Raw genomic sequence first — 26,430 nt, forward strand, 5'->3', positions numbered from 1 at the left:
TTCTGGCGTGGTGCATAGTCTGCTTGTAGTAGCTCTCCTTTTCAAACTGTAGTCCATGGAATACTTGCGTAAAAAATACCTGACATTTGCAAAAATAAGTTCTGAGGCCTTATCTTAGCATGCTGAATCAGAGTTTCCATGGAAGTTTTACATTTTTAATATATGTGAGGAGAACTGGACTGTGGCATGGATGTACCCACAGTTATTGTCCAAACTACAGAACAATGGCATTCCTTCATAGTTGTCAAGCCATGAATTTAGGGCCTCCCACAAATATCCTGTTTAATTTCCTCCCATGAGCTGCACTCAATATTAAATAAGAAACAAAGAAATAGAGATTTTACTTTGGTGATGGCTCTTCCCCACTAACCGCTGCTGAGGTAGCTAAAAGAAAAGAAGTGGTGAGAGAATAGTCGAAGGTCTATTTAAGACCATAATGGAATATATATATAGTTTACTGGGAAACAGAGTAGTTGAAAATGAGGCCTAATTTACTGAACAGGTGGGTTGGCTCAGATTACTTCATGAGGCAAATGGTGGTTACGAAAGAATAGTGGGCTGAGGAATAAGTTACCGAGTGACAATGAAACCAGATGTGTAGTCTTATTTGCAATTAAAAAGAAAAGCAGCCTTAGTCCTGCATTTCCATTTGTTTATTTATTTAGAGTGAGGGAGGGGCAGAGAGAGAGGGAGAAAGAGAATCCCAAGCAGGCTCCATGCTGTCAGTGCAGAGCCCGACATGAGGCCCAATCTCATGAACTGTGAGATCATGACCTGAGCCAAAATCAAGAGTTGGATGCTTAACTGACTGAGCCACCCAGATGCCCCAGTCCTGCATTTCCTTTTTTAAAATTAACTGGCTATATGATCAGTCAGTGGCAAATGATCAGTCAGAACAGGTCATTTGTGTTTAAAATGTCTCGTAAGCCATGTAGATCTCGTAACAGTTTTAAAGTATATGTGTATGTAATCAATAATTAATTCAATTTCTTACGTGAATGTTTAGGCCTTGTTAAGCACACCATGAGAGAAGAAGGGCTGATAATGCACTTTATGTGTCATCAACATGTGTTCTTGTCCTTTTTTATTTGAGTCTGCCCATACTGTATCCTAGGCTATAAAAATTTCACCAATACTGGAATATATAAATTATAATCTACTAAACCATTCTCCTATTACTGAACATTTAGAATGCTTCAGATTTTTCATCTGATATAAAATTTAAATATTTAGAAAAATACAAATATGATTAAATGCAGTGTACAGAGGAAACTTTATTGTTTAGAATTGACAGTTTAGGGACGCCTGTGTGGCTCGGTCGGTTAAGCGTTGGACTTCGGCTCAGGTCATGATCTCATGGTTTGTGAGTTTGAGCCCCGCACCAGGCTCTGTGCTGTCAGCTCAAAGTCTGCAGCCTGCTTCAGATTCTGTGTCTCCTTCTCTCTCTGCCCCTCCCCAGCTTGCACTCTGTCTCTCTCTCTCTCTCAAAAAAATAAACATTAAAACAAATCAGAATTGACAGTTTAATAATGGCAGATCCTCAGAAGAACACAAAATATAAAGACAAAAGTTCTACAAGATGACCTAACTAACATGTGGGGGGTGGGGTGTAAAAAGAGAGACAGATGGATTATGGAAATGCAAATATAGTTCAGTGTTATTAGTTGGTGATTCTAAAGTCCCCCATAGTAAGTCTTCCAGGACCGTGAGTTGCCCATTGACAGCCTGTCAACCTTATCACTCTGTTCTCTAAACTTTTGACTGTCAGATGCACAAGCCTCCCCTAACCCAAATCCCATTTACAAAACATCAGTGACGTGGGATTCAACCAATGTGATTAGCCAATTGACTTTTGAGCATCATATTTTGCCTTACCCAATCAATAGCACCAAAGCTTTTCTTCCCTATCCCAAAGTCTCAGTTTCTATAATTAATAACTAATTTTCAAAAGACCCAATTGAATTTTTCCCTAAAAGCATAGATTTTCCAAGATTTTAATAGGAAAGAACCATCTCTTTTTTTCATTGCTAACAAATCAAAGGGCAATCTTGGGAGTCTTAAAATCTTTGAAATGTCTTATAAATTCAGTTGTATTACATTTGAATAGAGAACACCTGACTCTTCACATATATTATATAAGAACATAAGAGTATCTGACTCTTCACCAATATATTGCATAAGAACGTTAGAGTACCTGACTCTTTACCCATATATAGAATGTACCGTTTTTTAAATCTTTTAAAAAGAGAAACAAAAAACGATTTACCAGCTTTGCTGAATATCAGTACCCCTAGGAGACTCCTGAGAATGCTGATTGCTGGAGTCCACTCAGGATTTTCAGATCCAGAATCTGCAGAACTAGACTGAGTGTCTCTATCATAAGAAAAAAAAAAACACTAAAAACACCTGTTCATGTGACTCTGATACAGCCTGTGTGCAGATATGTATTTAAAAATTTTTTTTTTTTTTTCAACGTTTATTTATTTTTGGGACAGAGAGAGACAGAGCATGAACGGGGGAGGGGCAAAGAGAGAGGGAGACACAGAATCGGAAGCAGGCTCCAGGCTCTGGGCCATCATCAGCCCAGAGCCCGACGCGGGGCTCGAACTCACAGACCGCGAGATCGTGACCTGGCTGAAGTCGGACGCTTAACCGACTGCGCCACCCAGGCGCCCCCAGATATGTATTTAGGAACTACTATTTGAGGAGACCTAAGTGAATCAGAACAAAATCTGTCATTCATTTTATTTTGGTATATTTATTTTATTTAGTCGTAATTAAAAAATATTATGTTCCTAAAATAAGTTTATTTATAGTAAAATATACATGTATGGGGCAGGATTTAAAAATTCATTGTTAATCTAACATGGACTTCATAGAAAATAGGCTCTTTTTCTATGCCATTTGGATGGATGAAAATAGAAGTGAAAAGTAATCTCAATTTGCTCCAATATCTTTCCATCTGTCTTTTCCCCTTTCTGCTTTTCTTACTTGTCCTTCAAATGAGGATTATGCAGTACTGAAAGAGGTGGTATAGGTGAATTGGGGATTTACTTATTTTTTGTTCCAACTCCAATAAAATACTGTAGTGTTCAAGTTTAATTGTGTTCTCACTGTGACATTGTGTTCTTGAGTCTGTCCTGTCTCTTCAAAAATTAGTGCTACATTTAAAATTCATAAAGATCTATCACAACAAAAAATTCACTGAAATAATAAAATTGCAAGTTTTAGCTTTTCAGTCTTCTTTTGTAGGAAGATAACTACTAATTTAAAGGAAAATTATGATGATTCGCAACTGTTATTACCAAAGGCTATCTGTGACCATACTGGTTGGTGAGTGAACAAGGGACTGTGTTTTACCACCAGCTTATGTAAATGGTGTGTTTTCATGTTACTTGTGATTTCTCCTTCAAATGGAAAAAAAATGAATTATCTGTCCATATTATATAGTAATGGTATCTCTTCTGTATATCATTAACATGATTTTTTTTAAATGATTATTTTTGAGAGAGGGAGAGAGAGTGAGCATGAGCTGGGGAGGGGCAGAGAGAAAGGGAGAAGAAGAGAATCCTAAGCAAGCTCCTGGCTGTCAGCACAGAGTCCGACATGGGGCTCCATCTCAGGAACTGTGAGATCACGACCTGAGCCGAAATCAAGAGTTGGATGCTTAACCAACTGAGCCACCCACAATTATAATTGTATAATCAATTGTATAATTGTATAATCAATTGTATAATTGTATAATTGTATAATCATTAACGTGATTATACAATTAATAAACTGGTGTAGACCTGATGTCAGCATTTGGGAACTACAGTGTGCCTGGGTATTGTTTGATTGACTATGTTAACCTTAAAACAAAAATAAAGTCTGTGAGAAAGAGACTGGTCAATCGGACAAAGTATACAAAGACAGTCTCATAAAATGTGGTCATTGTCCATCTTGGCACTAATCACAAGAAAGGAGAGATGTCATCAGAGGCCTCAGTAAGTTGAGCCCCTCTTTCTGGCATTGTTCCTTCCTGCTGTTGAAATGGATGGATCAGGGGCACCTAGGTGGGTCAGTTGGTTAAGCATCCGACTTTGGCTCAGGTCCTGATCTCACAGTTGATGAGTTCGAGCCCCACGTCGGGCTCTGTGCTGACAGCTTGGAGCCTGGAGCCTGCTTCGGATTCTGTGTCTCCCTCTCTCTCTGCCCCTCCCCTGCTCATGCTCTGTCTCTGTCTCTCTCTCTCTGTCAAAAATAAATAAACATTAAAAAAAAAAAAGAAATGGATGGATCAGGCTATCTAGTAATGACAAAAACATTACAATCATATAGTATACTTCCTCATTCTAATTTTCATGCTTCTTGATGACTGATCATTTGGTTTATACACAAGGAAAGAATACAGTGCTATAAACAAATTCTCCTAATATTTATGTGTATACCTTATGTACTCATTTTTAGTCTAATGAGCAGTAATGTGAATCAGAGTGATCAAATCTCATCAAGCTGACACATCAAATTCTGAACCTGGAAAGATGTAGTGACAGATGCTATAGTTACAAAATATATAATATGTATAACTGTGACAGTATAAAAATGTATTTATTGTATTATTTATTTCTATATATTATTTATTTTATATATTATATAATATGCATATTATATAATACATAATATATATTATTTATTTTATACTATATTATATAATATACATATCATATGATATATTATTTATTATATATATTATATATGTATAGTTGCAGTGTTTATCTTTCTGATTAGGAGAGTTGATTCAGTAATTTAGATGCTGGATATATACACCTTCCTGATGAAGACATGTAAAATACAATTTGATATGAAAACTAAGGACGAAATGATAGTATGTTTCATATGAAATTGTGTGCAGATGAAGTTATGTAATGCTAGTGAGTATCAGTAAGAAAAAATGAAAACGTTCTGGTTAAAAAGGGTCCTGCTAATTATATAACCTTCCGGAAGTATCTTAATTCTCTGGGCCTTAATGTCCTTCTAAATAAAATTTCAAGGTTCAAAGTAATTGTCTCTTAAGATCCCTTGTAGCTCAGAAAGTCCTGGCACCCCTGATTCTCTTGGATTTTGCTTCTTTTCTTCTGAGTCCTACTGAGATGACTGCCTTCGTTTAATCTGAGTCAGGAGGTCCATCTCCATTACGTATTTGTTTAAATTTGGGTGTATGTAATTATAAACCAAAGTTTGACAGATGATTGTTTCACCTTTAAAGTCAAGTATAACACAAGCTGGTATTTCAGAAAATGGACAAGAATCTCTTCAACTGTTTATTTCCATTTGTGTTCACAGGAAGTCCAACACAATTGCCAGCTTCATAGAATATCATTTTGTGCTGATGATAAAACTGACAAGAGGATATTCACTTTCATATGCAAAGATTCTGAGTCAAATAAACATTTGTGCTATGTATTTGACAGCGAAAAGTGTGTAAGTATGCCAGATGTTTTAGGGTGGTTTGCTCTGTTTTACAAGCCAGGAATTGTCTTGTTTCCGGCATTAGTAAAGTATTTGGAAATGAATAAGGTCTGCAAATACTTAGCTACACTAATAGGTTCATCCTGTCATGAGAATATGCTTCAGGATTTCATCCCTAACTGAATTCTCATGTTCATGGGCACAAGCTTGCATGCAGATTTCTTTCCTTAGAACGTCATGCCTGCTTATGTTACGCATTTATTTCTCTTATAATCATTTATTTCTAACTTTAATCTCAAATGTAGCTTAGTAATAGGCACATAATGCAAAGAGTAATGGTGAACAGAGTATTTTTTTTCTAAAATGTGATGAATATGATAAAAATAACTATTTTAAACTGCAAGAAATAAAATCTGTATGGCTCCATTAAAAAATCTCCAGTATTTTGAAAAGCTGGTTCTTGATTTTTGTTATTTAGAGAACTTAATATAATGAAAGGTAAATAGAATTGTATATGCATGAGTATGTGTCTGCGTGCATGTGTATTAGTTTGTGAATGTAATCTAATGTTCTCAGCAAGTAAAATCAATTAGGGAATTCTAAAGCTAAGTCCTACAATAGTTCTTTTAATCATCTGGAATCTTCAGAAAACCCCATGTCTTGATTATAACCATAAGCCAATGTTAGTCATAATCTGGTCTGACGTCCTGTTCTAAAACATAAGATATGAATTCCAAACACAGATTGCAGCTATTAATGGCTTTAATGAAGGAAGAACATCTAACCTCAACAACATTGTTGACTTAGATGAAAAAAAGAACTTAATTCATTTATTGCTTATTTTTCATGCTGTTAAAAATAGCAAAGGATTAATAATATTATCACTCCTATGTAATTTATTTCTCTGGTTCCAGTAGGTGAGCTTCTTAAATACCTTTTTATTTGTCCATATAACTCCTACATTAGGTGGACAATAGATGCTCAATAAATTTTTTCCTTATAGAAAAAAAGGACCATATAGAAAATTTTACAAAAAGTAGAGCAAGTTATTATATGTATTTTTAAGCTCTAACGCTCTAAAAATGCAAACTAATGTCCTAAGCTTCTTGGCATCATAGTACTTTTTGAGAATTTAATGAACATTATGGAACATCTCATCAGAAAAATATGTTCATCCATATGACAATATTATATGCACAATAAAGCATTTTATATAAAATAAAGTACAAGTTGTTTTTGAAATTTATCCTATTGAATGAATGCATTATATTTAATATCCCAAGTGTTTTTTAAGAGCATGATCATTTGCAGATGTTTTTCTCTATGTGATTGAGAAGATGAAAGTTGATATTTGTTGGATTTCAGCTTCTATGTGTAAGATATCGTAACCATTTACCACATACGCCAGGCAGTAAACTCAGTTGTCCTTCTTTCTTGCTTTATATGTAGAAATAAACAGCCTTGGGGCCTTTGAAATATTCATAATTATAATTAATGATAAATATTAGCCTTCCTATAGTTTTGTGTCACATGTTTTTATTAGATCCTCATCCAGATTTATTGGATAATTTAAAGTATAAGCTTGCCAGAATCCCTGCATAGTTATATTGTTTCAAAAGTATAAACTCTATTTCACCCTAATTGTAATTGTTTGTAATTGATTTCAAGAATTTAAATTCCTTGACCAATTATTCTCTTTGGATATAGCATATTAGCTTCTTTTTTTCTTGAAGGTTGAAAATAATGTATTGAAACGTAATTCAGTGGCTTACAGTATTAATGGGTATAAAAGGAGGACACTTAAAAAAACAAGTTCATTTTGATTGAGGTTTGAGCTCAGGAAATCTATGTTTAACAAGTTCACCAACTGATTCTGCTGCAGGTAGATGGAAGTTGGGACTCTGAAAAGAGGGCCAAGATATTTCTCCAATTATAAGTGCACGTGACTTTCATGAACTCAAAGAGGCTATGTTTCATCAGAATTTTATTATATCATTTTCACCTCAAGGTTTTATTTGCTTTAATTGTAATAATGACTATATTTATAAAATTCATTTGATATGTACATAGAATTTTGACATGCCATCCTCTTTAATTGTCATTTTAAATAACTCATCATGGAGGATTAAAACAGGAAAAGAAATTATGACCCACTTGGCAGAACTTTTTCTGCTTACTTTACGATACCAAGGCCAGAGAGTTGAGTGACTTTACCAGTTTACAAAGTTAGGTAGTAACAGAATCGGATTAAAATTTAAGACCTTAGATCGTCATTGTAGCATTCATCCCATCATGCTCTATTATTTCCATAACTGTGACCTGTTCCAAAGCCCATTGGCTCTTATTGGGGCTTTTGTCTTATCTACTCATTGTATCTTTTGAGTACTTCTGTGAAGTTGTTGAGTTTGAAAGCTAAAACCGATCATAGTATGTCACAAGACTGGAATTCAGTACTTGTGGATCATTGTGGATCACATGGGGAACTAGAATACCCAGCCCTGCCAAGCAATAAGGAAGAGAGTCCAAATAAGGAAGCTGAACTTCTTCTTCACCAGGCAGTAATGAAGTAGTGCTCCCCATTCCCATTCCTCTACTGGAATTGTGTCAGAGTAAGCCACTAAAACACTAAGCTTAAATAATTTCTAGTCTTATAATATTGTTTTTTTTAAAATTTTTAATGTTTATTTATTTTTTGAGAAACAGAGAGAGCAGGAGCAGGGGAGAAGCAGAGAGAGAGAGGGGGAGTCAGAGAATCCAAAGCAGGCTGCAGGCTCTGAGCTGCCAGCACAGAGCCCAACACGGGACTCAAACTCGTGAACTGTGAGATCATGATCTGAGCTGAAGTTGGATGCTTAGCCAACTGAGCCACCCAGACACCCCTATATTTTTTTAATTAATTTATTTATTTTGAGAGAAAGAGAAAGAGAGAAAGTGCAAGCGGGGGAGGGGTAGAGAGAGAGGAAGAGAGAGAATCTAAAGCATTCTCCACAGAGCCTGACATGGGGTTTGATCTCAACCGGTCACTTAACCAACTGAGCCACCCAGGCACCCCAGAGTATTATAATATAATATCCAAAATAAGCAAGATTCAGTTGAAAATCACTCATCATATCAAGAAGTAAGAAGATGTTGAACTAAATAGAAAATTTGAACAGCCCATAACCAGCAAAGAAATTGAACCAGTAATCAAAAATCTCCAAACAAATAAAAGTCCAGGGCCAGATGGCTTCCCCCAGGAATTCTACCAGACATTTAAAGAGTTAGTACCTATTGTTCTCAAATTACTCTGAAAAATAGAAATGGAAGGAAAACTTCCAAACTCCTTCTCCAAGGCCAGCATCACCTTGATTCCAAAACCAAAGACCCCACCAAAAAGGAGAATTACAGGCCTATATCCCTGATGCACAAGGATGCCAAAACTCTCAACAAGATACTAGCAAATCAAATTCAATAGTACATTGAAAGAATTATTCACCACAGTCAAGTGGAATTTATCTCTAGGCTGTAGGTGCGGTTCAATATTCATGTGATACACCACATTATTAAAAGAAATGATAAGAAGCATACAATCCTCTCAATAGATGCAGAAAAAGCATTTGACAAAATACAGTATCCAATTTTGATAAAAACCCTCTATAAAGTAGGGATAGATGGCACATACCTCAATGTCATAAAGGCCATGAACAAATTACCCATAGCCAATATTATCCTTAAAGGGGAAAGTCTGACAGCTTTTCCTCTATGGTTAGGCATAAGACAGGGATGTCCACTCTCATCATTACTATTTAACATAGTACTGAAAGTCTTAGCCTCAGCAATCAGAAAACAAAAGGAAATAAAAGCATGCCAATTGGTAAGGAAAATGTCAAATTTTCTCTATATGCAGATGGTATGATCCTCTATGTAGAAAACCCAAAAGACTGCATCAAAAAATTGCTAGAACTAATACATGAATTCAGCACAGTCACAGGATATAAAATCAATGTACAGTAATCTGCACTATACACCAACAATGAAGCAGCAGAAAAAGAAATCAAAGAATCTATTCCATTTACAGTTGCACCAAAAAACATAAGATACTTAATAAACCTAACCAAAGAAGTAAAGCATCTGTACTCTGAAAACTATAGAACACTCAGGTGTACCTGAGTGGCTCAGTTGGTTGAGCGTCTGACTCTTGATTTCAGCTCAGGTCAAGATCCCAGGGTTGTGGGATCAAGCCCCACATCAGGCTCCACACTGAGCATGGAGTTTACTTATGATTCTTTATCTCTCTCCTTGTGCCCTTTGCCCCCACTTGCACTCTCTTGCTTTCTGTCTAAAATAAAAATAATTTTTAAAAAACCTTTAGGACACTCATGAAAGAAATTGAAGAGGACACAAAGAAATGGAAAAACATTCCAAGTTCCCAGATGGGAAGAATATACATTGTTAAAATGTCTATACTACCCAAAGCAATCTATACATATTAATGCAATCCCTATCAAAATATCAACAGCATTTTTCATGAAGCTAGAACAAACAATCCTAAAATTTGTATGGAACCACAAAAGACCTTGAATAACCAAAGCAATCCTGAAAAAGCAAAGCAAAGCTGGAGGTATCACAATTCTGGACTCCAAGCTATATTACAAAGCACTAGTCATCAAGGCAGTATGGTACTGGCACAAAAACAGAACATATACATCAATGGAACAGAATAGAAAACCCAGAAATGGACCCACAATCATATGGTCAACTAATCTTTGACAAAGCAGGAAAGAATATCCAATGGAAAAAAGACAGTTTCTTCAATAAATAGTGATGGGAAAACTATACAGCATCATGCAAAAGAATGAAAATGGACCACTTTCTAACACAAAAATAAATTCAAAATGGATGAAAGACCTAAATGTGAGACAGGAAACCATCAAAATCCTAGAGGATAACACAGGCAGCAACCTGTTTGATCTCATCTGTAGCAACTTTTTACTAGACCCACCTTTGGAGGCAATAAAAACAAAAGCAAAAATGAACTCTTGTGACTTTATCAAGATAAAAAGCATCTGCACCGTGAAAGAAAAGAAACAATCAACAAAACAAAAAAGCAGCCTACAGAATGGGAGAAGATATTTCAAATGACATATCTGACAAAGGGTTAGTATCCAGAATGTATAAATAACTCATCACACTCAACATCCACAACCCAAATAATCCAGTTAAGACATGGGCAGAAGATATGAATAGACAATTTTCAAAAGAAGAACTATAGATGACTAACAGGCTCATGAAAAGATGCTTAACATTACTGATCATCAGGGAAATACAAATCAAAACTACCATGAGCGATTCCCTCACACCTGTCAAAATGGTTAAAATCAACAACATGAGAAGCAACAGGTGTTGTTGATGTGGCAAAAGGGGAACCCTCTTGCACTGTTGGTGGGAAAGCAAACTGGTACAGCCACTCTGGAGAACAGTATGGAGGTTCCTCAAAAGGTTAAAAGTAGAAGTACCCTGGGACCCAGCAATTGCACTATTAGGTATTTACCCAAAAAACACAAAAAACTAATTCAAAGGGATACATGCACCTCAATGTATATAGCAGCATTATCCTCACTAGCCAAATTTTGGAAACAGCCCAAGTGTTGATCAACTGATGAATGGATAAAGATGAGGTATAAATATACAATGGAATAGTTGTCAGCCATAAAAAAAGAATAAAATCTTGCCATTTGCAATGACATGGATGGAGCTACAGAGTATTATGCTAAGTGAAATAAGTGAGTCAAAAAAGACAAAAACCATATGATTTCACTTATATGTGGAATTTAAGAAACAAAACAAATGAGCAAAGGGTAAAGGAGAGAGGGACAAAACAAGAAACAGACTCTTAACTATAGAGAACTGATGATTACCAGAGAGGGGGTATGGGAGGTATGAGTTAAAAGAAGAAAGAAAATAGAAACAAAAAATACTTTCTAATGTGATTCTAAATAGGCAATTCATAAGGCAATTATATTATAACCTGGAAAGTTGAAGAGATGTAAAAAGAGGTAAGTTTTCTACATGTCACCTGACCTGAAAAATGATAACACTAGTAGACTGTGATTATACAAATATACAAATATATTTGTGATTATAAAAATATAATATGCATCCTAAAGCAATCATTAAAAAAGCTATATAATGAGATACTTTTAAAAGTACTATGGACAAGTCAAATTTTTATTGTAAAAGTATTTCAAAAACTCACAACAATACAGTGAAAAGAAAATAGAGAGAGAAGATAGGTGACAGAAAAGAAAAATTTAAATGGCACACTTAAGCTTTAATGTATCAAAAATCACATTCAGTGTAAATGATCTAAAAACACCAAATAAAAGAGATTGTTAAAGAACCCAAATGTCCATCGATGGATGAATGGATAAAGAAGATGTGGTATATATACACAATGGAGTATTACTCGGCAATCAAAAAGAATGAAATCTTGCCATTTGCAAGTACGTGGGCAGAACTGGAGGGTATTATGCTAAATGAAATTAGTCAGAGAAAGACAAAAATCATGTGACTTCACTCATATGAGGGCTTTAAGAGACAAAACAGATGAACATAAGGGAAGGGAAACAACAATAATATAAAAACAGGAAGGGGGACAAAACATAAGAGACTCATATATATGGAGAACAAACAAAAGGTTACTGGAGGGGGGATGGGAGGGGGGATGGGCTAAATGGGCAAGGGGCACTAAGGAATCTATTCCTGAAATCATTATTGCACTTTATGCTAACTAATTTGGATATAAATTTTAAAAAATAAAAAATAAAACAAGTTAAAAAAAACGAATCCAGGTATATATTTTCTACAAGAAACTTGTTGCAAATATAGTGATATGGGTGATACAGGTAGATTGAAAATAAAAGAATATAAAAATGTATATCATGTAAACATTACCTAAATAAAGCAAAAGTATACTAATATCAGATAAATTAGACTTCAAAATAAAGAAAATTATGAGAGACAGAGAAAGACTTTATATAAAGATAAAAGGGTCATACCACCAAGAAGGCCACCTAAATGTGTATAACCAAACAATAAACTTGCAAAATAAGTGAAGCAAAAACTGATGGAACTCAAAGGAAACACAGGATAAATAGACTATGCACAATTATAGTTAAAGACTTCACTACTACCACTCTCCCCAAAATTAATAGAACAACTAGAAAGGAAATCATATAGAATATAGAATTACTCATCAACCTTATCAGCCAATGGGATCTGATTAATAGCTATAGGGATCTTCATTCAACAACAGCAGAATGCACATTGTCTTCTAGTGTCAAAGGAACATGTACCAAAATAAACCATATCCTGGACTATAAAATAAATCTGAAATATCGTAAGGAATTGAAACAATAGGGTGCCTGGGTGGCTTGGTTAAGCATCTGCCTCCAGCTCAGGTCATGATCTCACAGTCTGTGAATTCCAGCCCTGAGTCGGGCTCTGTGCTGACAGCTCAGAGCCTGGAGTCTGCTTCAGATTCTGTGTCTCCCTCTCTCTCTGCCCCTCCCTCACTTGTGTTCTCTGTCTCTGTCTCTCTCTCAAAAATAATAAACACAAAAAAATTTTTTTAAAAAATTGAAACAACAAGGAAATCAATTTACAGATCAGTAACAAAATTCTTCAAAAATTGGAGATGAAACATCATACTTGCAAATATTCTGTATGTCCGAGAGGAGAGGATTTCTCAAAGGAAACTTAAAATGCAGTGAAATGTATATAAGTGAAATAGAGTGTTATCAGCATTTGTGTAATGCAGCTAAAACAGTGCCAAGAGAAATTTATGACAACTAAATTAATACATTAGAGAAAAGGAAGTCTCAAGTCAATGATCTAAGCTCCTGTTTCAAGTCCTTAGAAAACAAAACATCAAAACAAACTCAAAGGAAGAAAATAAGAATGATAAAAGGAGAAATTAATAAAATTGAAAACAAAAACAATAGAGAAACTAAAGAAACAGAGCTGGTTCTTTGAAAGATCATAAAAGTATCTAAATTTTAGTGAGATTAGCAAAGTAAAAATGAAAAAGAAAAGACAGTAGTTACCAGTGTCAGGAATGAAACAGATTTAACTGCAGACCCTCAGATAGCAAAAGAACAATAAGAGAATACTAAAAATAACTGTATGCACAAAAAATTGACAATATAGATGAATTGAATCAATTTCTTAAGAGATAAATACTACCATAAATCACCAAACATTAAATATATAACTTGGATAGCCCTCTAACACCAAAGGTAATGGAATTTATAATTTAAAACTTATTAAAAGAAAACTCTTCATGCCTAGATGGTTTCACTGGAGGAATCTATAAAATGCTTATAGAGGAATTAACATCCTACACAACCTATTTCAAAAAACAGAAGAGATGAGAGCACCCCTCAATTCATTTTATGAAACTAGTGTATTCCCTAATACCAAACCAGACAAAGACAGTGAAAAAGAAACAAACTAGAGACCAAGCTATATCCCCAAGGAATATATATGCAAGAATTTCTCATGAATTATTAGCAAATATAATTCTGCAATATATAAAAGGAATTATACACCAAGACCAAGTAGAGTGTGTTCCAGGGATACAGTCTTGTCCAACATTCAAAAATCCAACCATGTGATCAATCATGTTAATAGGCTTTAGAAGAAAAACATATGATCATATCAGTCAATGCTTAAAAAAATTGTAAAAATCAACACTCATTCTGGGCTAGAAACTCAGAAAAATAGCAGTATAAGAAACTTTATTTGACAAAGAACATTTAAAACTATAGGTTACATTTTACTTAATGGTGAAAAAGCTGAATGCCTTCCTCCCAAGACTGAGAACGAGGCAAGGATTTTTACTCTACTACTCTTAACTAAACACAGTCCTGGAAGTTCTAGACTTCGCAATAAGGCAAAATAAGAAAAGCAAAAGCAAAAGATTGTAAAGGAAGAAATATTACTTCAAAAGATTCCAACAAAAACACCTAGATCTAATAAACGAGTTCAACAAGGTGGCACAATACATGATAATCATACAAAAATCAATTGTATTGCTGTATATGAGCAATGAACACATGGATACAAAAATTTACAATTGCTTAAAAAAATACATAGGTGTAAATCTAACCAGAGATGTAAAACTTGTACAGGACTTATATGCTGAAAATTACAAATTGCTTATGAAAGAAATAAAAATAGATATAGACACAAGGAGTGATATGCAATGTTCATGGATTGGGTGACTGAATCTAGTCTGTATGTCAGTTCTCTCCAAATTAGTGTACAGGTTTAACACAATTTCTGTCAAAATCATAGCAAGATTTTTTTTATAGGTATAGGCAAGAGGATTGTAAAATTTATATAAAAAGGCAAATGAACTAGAATTGCTAAAACAGTTTTGAAAAAGACCAATAAAGTAGAAAAAAGTTTACCCTATTTCAAGACTTACTACATACTTACAGTAATCAAGACTGTGTAGTTTTGATGAAGGTGCAGAGCAATAGATTAATGAAACAGAATGGAGAACACAATAGTCAATCCACACAAATATATCCCACTGATTTTTGATAAAGGCACAAAAGTGATGCAACACATGCAAAATGCGAAAGATATCCTTTTCAATAAATGGTGCTTGTGAAGTTGGACCTCCATGGATAAATAAAATGCACATTGACTTAAATCTCACATCTTACACAAAAATTAACTGAAAATGCATCATGGACTTAAATGTAAAATGCACAGCTAAAAACATTTAGAGAAAAACACAGGGAGAATCTTCAGCGTGTAGGGATAGGCAGAGTTATCAGACTTGACACCCAAACCAGGACTCATAAATGGAAAAGGTGGCAAATTGGGCTTCATCAAAAATAACATTTGTGTGTATGCATGAAAGGCCTTATGAAGAAGATAATAAGATTACCTAGAATGAGAGAAAATATTTACAAACTTACATCAGACAAAGAACTTTCAAAACTCAACAGCATGAAAACAATTTATCAAATTGGAAAGTGGGCATAAGATATGAAGGATCATTGCATTGAAGAAGATAGTCAGATGGCAAATACACGTGAAAAGATGTTAACATTGGTATCCATTAGGGAAAGGCAAATTAAAATCAAAATGAGGGATCACTATGCAACTATTAGAAAGACTATAATAAAAAATAGTGGGAATACCAGATGTTGGTGTGGAGATGGAAATATGGTCCACTTGTACATAGCTATGAGAATATAAATTGGTACAAACACTGCCATAAACAGTGGGCAATTTCATAAAACACTAAACATGCAACTATAACGTGATCCATTTGGGCATTTATCCCAGAGAAATAAAAAATGTGCGTGTACACAAAAACCTACACATGAATGTTTATAGCAGCTTATTAGTAATAGTCCCAAAGTACAAATATCTCAGATAATGGGTGAATGGCTAAACAAATTCAAGTACGACAAATTCATGGGATACTACTCAGCAAGAAAAATCCAGATAATTATGGAGTAAAGAAAGTCAATCCCAAAAGCTTACATACTATATGATTCCATTTCTATAATATTCTTGAAATGACAGAATTAAAGAAATGGAGAACAGAATAGTGATTTTCAGGGTGTAAGGAAATGGTAAGGGTAGACTGGAGGAGGGTGTGGCTATAAAACAGCAAGATGAAGGAATTCTGTGGTGATGGAATTATTCTGTATCTTGATTATATTAATATCCATATTGGTTGGTGTGATTTGTAAGATAGTTTTTGCTTGTTTGTTTGTTTGTTTTTTGTATTCTTTTACCAATGGGAGAAAGTGCAGGAAGACTACCCAGGATGTCTCTGTATTATTTCCTATAACTGCTTATTAATCTTAAAAAAAAATCCTGGAAAATAATTTATGCCCTATTTGGTCCAACCCTTTCATCTTATTTTAGGGAAATCTAGGCCAGAGAGATTTAGTGCCTTCCTCAGAGTCACAAAGCTAGGTAGCAACAGAAGCAGAATTACAGTCCAAGAAACTAGATTCCCATTTCACATTCTTCCATCATGACATATTATTCCCATGACTGTGACCTCTCCAGCCAGAGTCGCTCTGCTCTTCCTGGGGCAAAGCTTCATTCTCTTAATTACATGTATTTTATATATTCAGTACTTCTGTGAATTTCTAAGAGCTTGCTTGAAATTTAGATGAAGGCCTACCCTAGTATGCCACAAAACTGGAACTTAACTTTATTGGTATCATGTCGTGTTATTATGATTTAATATTTATACAACTACTGCAGTCATCTCATTAAGTTTAAGAAATGAAATTTGAATAAGGATATTCATTATGATATGACTTATTTGGTTTCTGTAATATAAGGTGAATATACAGTCACTATGAACTGTGTAGCCATCATGTTTTCACAGCTTTGTTTCCAAATGTTAATATATATACTTTATTCACTGGATATTGCACTTGATAAAATTTAAGTAGTAGCCCCAATAAGCAGATGAAAGCTTCTTCCTACGTACACATTTTCTTTAATTATGTTGAGTGAGACGTAAATAAGGCAAAGTTTAAAACTTCTCTCTTACTCTTTTACTAATTGTGAAAAAGGGTTCATGTGTCAAAAGAATTATACGTTATTAGTAATAGAATAATAAAGCTTTCACAAGCTTTATTTGTAAGCTATTTATTATATATTCTTAGTAATCTCATGTTTGCCTTGTAATAATTTTTTGAAATAATTTTTTTTTAATTTAAAACATTCTTGCTCTTTGTATTCATTAAATGATCGGGGGGAAAATCTTAGCTTAGTCATTCATGAAACTGGGCTGATGTAATTACTCAACAAGGAAATTCAAATTAAAAACACTTTGAGATAGCATCACTCATCCAGTAAGGTGACAAAATAAAAAGACTGTTCGTCAATGATGTCAGTTAGAATGAGAAGCAACTAGAACTCTCTTATTGCTGGTGGGAATGTAAAATGGTACAATTACTTTGCAAAACAGTTCAGCGGTTTCTTATAATGTCAAACATAGAGCTATTCTATGATTTAGAATTTCCATTGTAGATATTCAGATTTTGAAAACAGATGTCCACAAAATGATTTTAGAAGAATGTTTGTAGCTGTTTTATTTATAACTAAGATATAACAAATGATACATACAACATCTGAGAAACTCCAAAAGAAGCCAGACAAAAAAGAATATATACTATATGGCTCAGTTTTATGGATACAAGGACAGACAAAACTGATTTATGGTGATGAAATTATAGCAATGGTTACACATAAGAAATGTGATTTGACTGAAAGTAGACATTGGAGAACTTCCTAGGATGATAGAAATATTCTATATGTTTAGTAATATGGTGGATATATAGGTATATACATTTATCATAACACAATCTGATTGTGCAATATGATCTATACATTTTATTGCTTATAAAAAAATCTGAGGCTTGTAGAGCCAAATATTTTGGATATGAATTCAGATTCTCGCCTCACAAACTGAGACCTTCCAGAATTGCAGCCCCGAGGTGCCTGGTTGGTTCAATCGGTTAAGCATCTGACTTCGGCTCAGGTCATGATCTCATGGTTCATGGGCTCGAGCCCTGCGTAGGGCTCTCTACTGTCAGTGCAGAGCCTACTTTGGATGCTGTTTCCCTCTCTGTCTCTCTCAAAAATAAGTAAACTTAAAAAAAAAAAAGAATTGCAGCCCCCATATGTATTATGGAGGTAATAATAATCCCCATCTCATAGATTCATTATGAGAATCAAGTGAGGTAATGTATGCAAAATATTTACCAGGGAACTGAGTTCTGTTTTAAGAAAAAGACATGTCTTATCATAAAAAGATCATAAAAAGATTATGATTTTTTAAAAGTTATTGTACACAATTATAACGATATCAAATGTCATTAATGATGAAACAACCTTGTTACCACTGAAATGATTCTATATAGTGTACATCTTAAGTATTTGAAGGTAATATATTGTCTTATTAAGAGGACAATATAATTTAAAAAGTAGAAAAAAATCATAGTTTACAAATATATCTTATTGTAAAACAAATACAACAAACATATCACCTAAAATTTTAAAGTTAGAGATATAAAAAAATTGGTAATCCTACAATCTATTATAACCACACTTACTATGTTTTAATATTATATGTGATCCTAACAATCAATACAACTCATTTTTTTATATGTAAACTTTTTCATTAGTTTGAATCATTGAGTATGTATAGTTTGGTATCTGGCATTTTCATTTCTTTAATATTCCTTAATGTAGCTTTTCCCCCCTTTTTTCTACTTTTGTTGTAAGACCAATGATATTTAATATAATTTTCAGCATATATTTTGTATTTTTTAGTTTCCTGAGTTAAACACTATAAATTTCTTTTTTGATGACTAAAAGCCCTCCTTAAACATTTAGTGAACTACAAAAATGACAATGTCTTAATTAAATCTGTGTTATTTATAAAAAAGACTCAACTATAGAGAACAAACTGTGGGTTGCTGGAAGGGAGGTAGGGGGATGGGCTAAATGTGATGGGGATTAAGGAGGGCACTTGTGTGATGAGCACTGAGTGTTATATGTAAGTGATAACTCACCAAATTCTACTCCTGAAACTAATATTACACCATATGTTAACTAACTAGAATTTAAGTAAACACTTGAAACATTAAAAAAAAACTTATTAAAAAAGCATATTTTCAATTTAGATTTTTAATAGCATATCACAAAGTTTTAGGATTTGCAGCAAATTAAAGCGTGGCATTTTCAAGATTTAATATTACCACCAGTTTTTAATGTCATCTGGAAGTCTTATAACTCAATAGGACTTATTCATGATGTGTTAAATCAATTAATGCCTCTACCAATCTTTTTAAATAAAATGTTAATAAACTAAATACATTTTTATTTAGTGTTTACATTGTGCAAGACACTGATACCAGTCCAGGTATGAATGAGGAAGGAATGAACTGGTGGACCCAGGACATCTGTGGCAGTTTCTGCTTGGTCAACCAGAGACTGAATTGTTTATAAGGCCAAATTCAAATGATAGATCTATGTTGTTTAACTAAACAACAAATAATATGGTTTACTATCACTTAATATTGGGAGGTTTCATATAAAAGTTCAGATTTCTGACCTCATCTCACATATTTAAAATCTGACAGCTCTGAGTTGGAATTGCCCATTTCCAGAAGCCAACAATGAATTGGAACTGAGTTCTCCACTTAGGGCATACCTCAAGTTTTCCGGGACACCACCCAGTCCGCCTCATTCAAGTTACCTGCCATGTTCAATATGCCCTCCTCATTAGGAAGAGCAAATAAGTAGCAAAGAGAAAAGAGAGACTGCAGTTTGGGCACTGTGCTTTCTTTTAATAGGTGCCACATATTTGATGAAAGAAGAAAAACAAACTGGGAAAAAATACTATGATAAAATAGATGAGAGGGTGGATAGAACTCTTGCTTCCAACTTCAACAGCTTTCATTTAATGACCAAAACTTTTTTAATGCTGTGCGTGGGTAGGCATTGAATTATCATGTTAGCATAGACTACTTGGTTCATTTACTACCTCTCTTACCTGCAGCCGTCTCCCTTTTGAAGTTCCTCATGTGAATGTTTTTCTTGATTCAGAGAACAGTCTAACATGACATAGTATTGTTAAAATGCAAATCTTCTTTGAATTTTACAAAGGCTGAAGAAATAACTTTAACAATTGGCCAAGCATTTGACCTGGCATACAGGAAATTTCTAGAATCTGGAGGGAAAGATGTCGAAACAAGAAAACAGATCGCAGGATTACAGAAAAGAGTGAGTAAACTAAACTTTTTGTTTCACATTTGTGTGATGTAAGTACAGGGAAACTTGCATATCATCAAACAAATTTAGAAGGCCTGCCATTAAATTTCCCCCACACTGATTGGAACTGCTTTCACTGTGTTCCTATAATTTTTCATTCCTGATCCCCTGCACAGTTTTTAACCATTTTATATTGAATTCCCACAAGAACTTAGTGTTCTCATGTGACTTTGCTTCACTTCCTGATGCTTCTCATGGGGATCAGAGCAGCAGAAGCAGCAGATGCTGGGTAAGTGGTTTCCCATGCAGATCAGATTCCTTTGTAATTAAATTACACCCTTTCTCCACTCTCTTCAAAATCATCATAAGCAAGTTTCACTGTCTTGCGGTTATACTCCAAGATTATGGGTAACAGATTGCATACTGCAACAAGAAAACACAAAGATGAGGTATTAGAAACATGGAATTTGCACACATGTAAAAACATATTTTAAATTTAATAATATCTTTCCAGTGACCTAGAATTCCCTGAGGTTTCCCAGCTTTTATCAAATAATTTTGTCCCCTGTGCAAAGAGTACATTAAAATTTTAAATAATATGAAATCATATTCATTAATGTAGCCAATATAACAGCCAGCATCTTACAAGAACAAATTTCTGAAGGTTGTTCAATAATCATTGCTTTTTAGATTCAAGACTTAGAAACTGAAAACATGGAACTTAAAAACAGAGTGCAAGATTTGGAAAGCCAATTAAGAATAACCCAAGTATCAACATCTCCAGTAAGTATATAGACTATCTGCATGTTATCCTTAGAAACAAGACTTGTTGGGGATAAAACATCTCTGGATTATCAGCTCTGTGATGTTGCAAATAATACTCTGGGATCAGTAATTTAAAAGTAAACATGGGTAGAGATGAAAGGTGCTAATTAAAAAATTACAATTACCTAGGTAGTTCTAACCAGAGTTGTTTTTTCATGTTGCTCTTTTTGCTCATGTTTTGTAGAATAAGTCCTCCCTCAGTTTGTGGCATATTCTTTTATTTCTATTGATTACTATTTACTGAGGTTAGATTTAAGGACCTAAGCCAATCTACCCTTGGAGTGTTGAATTTCATTATAGAAATTGAATTGTTTACAAGACTGACTTTGGTTTCTTATATTGCATAGCAAGGGTTTCCACTGGGAGTGATACAGTTGTATTTCAGACACTAAAATGAATGGTAGTCTCTGCAAACAAGTCTCAAATATTTATAGTTAAATTGTTTACTTTTGGTTTATCATAGATTTGAAATCCTTTCCCCAATACCATGTATGATGTCATTTTTTTGCGATTTTGGCTAAGGGAATCTTTTGGAGGAGGAAGACGGAATTTAAAACAACATTTTTTTCTGGCAAAATATATTTAGAAAACTGTCTTTCTTCTTGAATCATCTGTGCTACCGATCTCTAGTAAAGTATGTTTTATTTTGCATTTTAAAAATAGGAATCTATAACATGGCATGATGCTACAAACTAAAACACAATTATGGCATTTACAAACTTTTAAAAAGAATTTTTGTTTCTAATTTTTATTTGCAAGTCCATTTTGGTTCAGACTCTAGGCTAACTCAGTGGAAAGATCTATCCATCCATCTATCTATCTATCTATCTATCTAGTATTTCACCAATTCTTCATCCTAAAAATGCTTGTATAAGGAATTTTATTCAGGTTTTCAAATTGGCCTGCCCTGGAAATGGTTCAAAAATTCTTCTTTCTTTTAAACTCACACTTTTCCATCTTTCTCACTGAAGCAGTTGTCATTTCCTTTGCTTGACATATACATATGGTAGTGGGGCTGATATGGCCAAAATGAGAGAGCTTGGGAGTGAGGAGGTTCCTACATTCCTATGTACCTTTGTTATGCACAATGAGACGTCTTTACTATAATATTCCTTCCTGGTTTTTTTTTTCTTCTCTTCACTGCTATCATTGTTTGCTTCTCATCAGGATTATGATTTTTTTTTTTCTTGCATCCCTGGTCCCAAGGAATAGAGAATCAGCTCAAACTCCTTCCAACATTGGTCCCAAAATGGAGTAACACCATTTTGTGTTTTGTTGAAAGTCTTACTATAAGTTATCTTGTGAAACAAACTATAAGTTATGTGAAATAAACATAAATGAAAGGAAGTTGCCTTCTTAAGCAGTCTTAATAAAGCGTTGTTCCTAGATCTCATTGCATATGAATAGTAGCTTTATTTTAGTCTTTATGTTTGCAAAGGAATAAAAGAAGATCCATTACCATTTTGGATACAAACCCAAAGCTTGCTCACTTTTTACACTCTGTCTCTAGACACAGAACTAAGACCTTATGTTGAGGGGAGAGGTGGATCTGGGAGGAGCAGAGGAGTCTGGGGCATGTTGATGAATCATGAAGTAGCACTCCGTTCTTTTATTTCCTAAAAGCAGGCACTGCCCTAGACTACCACTAAGACAACTGAGAAGAAGGTAGGTCAGGATGGGGGTTATGCATGTGCATTGGTGATCTGACATGGTCACCAAGTCAGCTTCAGAAATGGCAAGGGTCAGGAGGAATGAAGAGATGACACTTGTATCAGTTCCCTGTGATCCTCTGGCTGAGATAGCCATCACAAGCAGTGACTGTGACAGTTGATATGTAAATGAAACACACAGACTGTCTGTATGTTCATTTATTTAGCAATTCTATTTGGTAGAGTCAGTTATATAAAAAACAATAATGTGATTCAAATAGCCTGTTATTAAAAAGGATTAGCCAGGGGTGCCTGGATGGCTGTCAGTTGAGCATCCAGCTCTTGATTTTGGCTCAAGTCATGATCTCACAGTCGTAAAACTGAGCACTGGGTTGGGCTCTGCATTGGGTGTGGAGCCTGCTTAAGATTCTCTCTCCCTCTCCTTCTGCCCCTCTCCTGCTTGCCTGTGTGCGCGTGTGCACTTTGTGTGTGCTCTCTCTCTCTCAAAATAAATAAATAAGCTTAAAAAAAAAAAGGATCACCTCTCCAGAAGTTGTCATTTAATAACTATTATAAGCACTGTGTTCATCTCAGTACTGAATGTGTCTCAGTAGAATGCTTCAAAGACTATAACTAAAGGTTGAATTTTAAAAATAGATATAATTTTCTCTAACCCATTTTTTTGCATTGAATACACAAAATTATTGCTTCAATGATCATTATGTAAATAACTTAAATTATAAGTTTGCAATTATATTCTTTTGTCATAGCAATATCCTTGTATTTTCTCTTTATTTTAACTTGAAAAAATTACTTGTCTTATAATTTTTCAGTTTCTAAAGGCTTATTATTGTTTTTGAAATTGCTGTTATACTGAAGGATGTACATCTTCTTTAAGATAAAAAAATAAAAATTATTTGATTTTTAAAGGAAGGAGACTCAACATTTTTGAATTGCTACAAGATATCTGATGCCTGAATATTTTTTGGAGAGATTATGAACAAATATGTTTGCCTTTCATTTTCAATTTTACTTAGGTAACTGTGAAATATATTAATATAACACCAAGTGCTATATTTATTTCACATTTCTTAAGATGATCTCCCAATTTTTTGATACTAAAAATGAGCTGAATTAGGGGCACCTGGGGGGCTCAGTTGGTTAAGCATCCAACTCTTGATCTCAGCTCAGGTCATGATCTCACAGTTCATGAGTTTGAGCTCTGCTTTGGGCTCTGCGCTGACAGTATGGAGCCTGCTTGGAATTCTCTCTCCCTCTCTGGGGCGCGCTCTCTCTCTCTCTCTCTCTCAAAATAAATAAACTTAAAAAAATGAACTGAATTAACTTATCTATAGTTATTTAGTATGAAATGCTGCCATGCTTATAAATATCCACTCTGCTAAGGTTTGTTAATGATTCAAATTATTAAAATTGAATTTCAAAAACAATGAAAATTGTAAATAAAATATAAATTTAAAGTATAGGTAACTCTTGTTTAATAGCTTGTAATGGGTCTATGGAAAAGCAATTTTCTAAATTGCAACTTTCTTATGAAATTTGGCCATCAGATTTATAGGACACAGCCAGGACCCAAAGCACTTCATAGAGTGCCATCATGTGTAGCAAAGTTAATGCACAGTAAATGCCTATTGGGCTTGTAACTCTGGAAACAAACTTTATTTCCTTTGCTTTCAAAGGACTGAAGGATAGAATGCTCCAAAATGGCTAAAGTTCTCAGCAGTTTGTTTAAAGGATTAGAGGCAGCAATTAACACATGAATTGAAGAAGTGCTGAAATGAAGTATGAATCCAATTATGCACATCAAAATTATAATATAGATGGGTTTGGTATATAAAATTAATTTGGCATCAGATTCTCCATGAGCTTTCAGTGTGTTATGGTGAGAGGAATCCCCAAGACAGATGATTCTTCTCAAATGACCAGCCCAAGACAGGTCTTGATCCCTACTGGGAGCCAAATTTTCTGAAGTCACACAGAAGTAACTCTTTTGCCATGTAAAACACTAATTCAGAAATGGTTCTCTGTAAATGATTTGACACTATAATTTGGTTCATAAAAATAAGCATATATGGGGCGCCTGGGTGGCGCAGTCGGTTAAGCGTCCGACTTCAGCCAGGTCACGATCTCGCGGTCCGTGAGTTCGAGCCCCGCGTCAGGCTCTGGGCTGATGGCTCAGAGCCTGGAGCCTGTTTCCGATTCTGTGTCTCTCTCTCTCTCTGCCCCTCCCCCGTTCATGCTCTGTCTCTCTCTGTCCCAAAAAAATAAACGTTGAAAAAATAAAATTTTAAAATAAGCATATAAAAAACAATTTCTTGAAATATCAGGATTTGCAAGTTAAACACAGTGTAGTCCACATCAAACAAGTATTAGTCAAAGTACAATAAAAGGTTTATCTCTAATCTTAGCTTTTAAATGGTCTCTTTGGGAAGAAGGAGAGAAGAGAACAAAAGTAGGAATGGAATTATGGGGGAGGGTGATATTAAAAGTAATGTAGAAAATGAAAATAATTCAAATCCCTGGTTTGGATGCTGTTCTTATCAGTGTGTGATCAAATAGCAGATAAAGGCAATGATGGGAACCGTCAGAAAATTTAGAAACATTTTTGGTAAAATTTGATTTAGATAACTGAAAGATCAAAAGCTATTTTTCCTAGGAAGACGCCCAAAGTTATAGTTGAATTTCTATAACACAGAACAATGGTTCAAAGAAATCAGATCTCATCAGAAAATACAGTTTTAGAGGTATTGAATCTTTTATTCTGTGTTAAATCATAAATTAAAAATGTAAGGCCCTGTTGAGTAGAATGTTCCAGACTGAAAACCTTTGTACGTTAAGGAATTGCTGTGTGGGTCAGAACATAGATACACTTCCCTGCACTCCCCAAAGTCACCCTAAGGAAAGGTTGCTATTTCTTAGATGATGGCCATCCATCCATGTATTTGTTATATACATCATTGTGAATTGGTCATACTGATGTGTTTTGAAGATACAACTAAGTAATTTTAGGTTCAAACTTTTATTGAAAATCTTCAGGCATTCTAAAAAGTCCTTTCAAACTTTCATTGTGTAAATTGTAATCTCATTTTTATTTTCCCTAATCCCACCAAGTCATCACTCCTTTTATGAAATAGTATCTTAGTGAGATGTCTTATGTATGACAGTGTATATCATGTTGATTTTTGTTTTCTCACATTTGCTAATTGCACACATTAGATACAGTTGTGATCTGTTATGGCAGCTTGTAAAATATTTATTGAATATCTAATATAGTCATATGATATTCTAGGCTGTTGGGTTTTAGCAGTATATGAATTTCAGCTGTTAAGAAATTTATATCCCATGGGGGAAAAAGAGGATGGGTAATCAACTCCTAGGTAAATGAATAAATAAATATAAAAATTCAAATCTGATATATGCTATGAATAAAATAAGATAGAGCAGAGTAGGAAAGAATGGGTGGGGACTGTTTTAGAGACAGTAATCATGGGAAACCCTTTCTGGGAAGGTAGCATTTGAATTGAGACCTGAATGGTAAAAAGTTAGTCAGTGTAAAGGACTGGAAACAGTAACAAGACCTTTGTGCCTGGAACATACTGACCATAAGCCAAAATAGTTGGAGATGACATTGGAGAGCGAGTCAGGGGCTAGATTTTATAGGGCCAGTAGATTTCATTTT

The 26,430-nt window shown here is 34.4% G+C and overlaps 1 protein-coding gene across 6 annotated transcripts in view; it reads left to right on the forward strand.

The window, feature by feature from the left end:
- GULP1 (GULP PTB domain containing engulfment adaptor 1) overlaps positions 1 to 26,430 on the forward strand; it is a 269,094-nt gene that overhangs the window by 221,752 nt on the left and 20,912 nt on the right. For 4 of the 6 annotated variants that reach the window (XM_032594449.1, XM_030326436.1, XM_032594448.1 and 1 more), the window contains 4 exons: positions 5,326 to 5,463; positions 20,155 to 20,271; positions 20,468 to 20,548; positions 20,950 to 21,042. In XM_032594449.1, coding sequence (XP_032450340.1) covers positions 5,326 to 5,463; positions 20,155 to 20,271; positions 20,468 to 20,548; positions 20,950 to 21,042 — 429 coding nt within the window. The remainder of the gene's footprint in view (positions 1 to 5,325; positions 5,464 to 20,154; positions 20,272 to 20,467; positions 20,549 to 20,949; positions 21,043 to 26,430) is intronic. The other 2 variants (XM_032594452.1, XM_032594450.1) reach the window with 1 other exon arrangement.

Source organism: Lynx canadensis, chromosome C1 (genome assembly GCF_007474595.2).
Source record: "Lynx canadensis isolate LIC74 chromosome C1, mLynCan4.pri.v2, whole genome shotgun sequence".
Taxonomy (NCBI): domain Eukaryota; kingdom Metazoa; phylum Chordata; class Mammalia; order Carnivora; family Felidae; genus Lynx; species Lynx canadensis.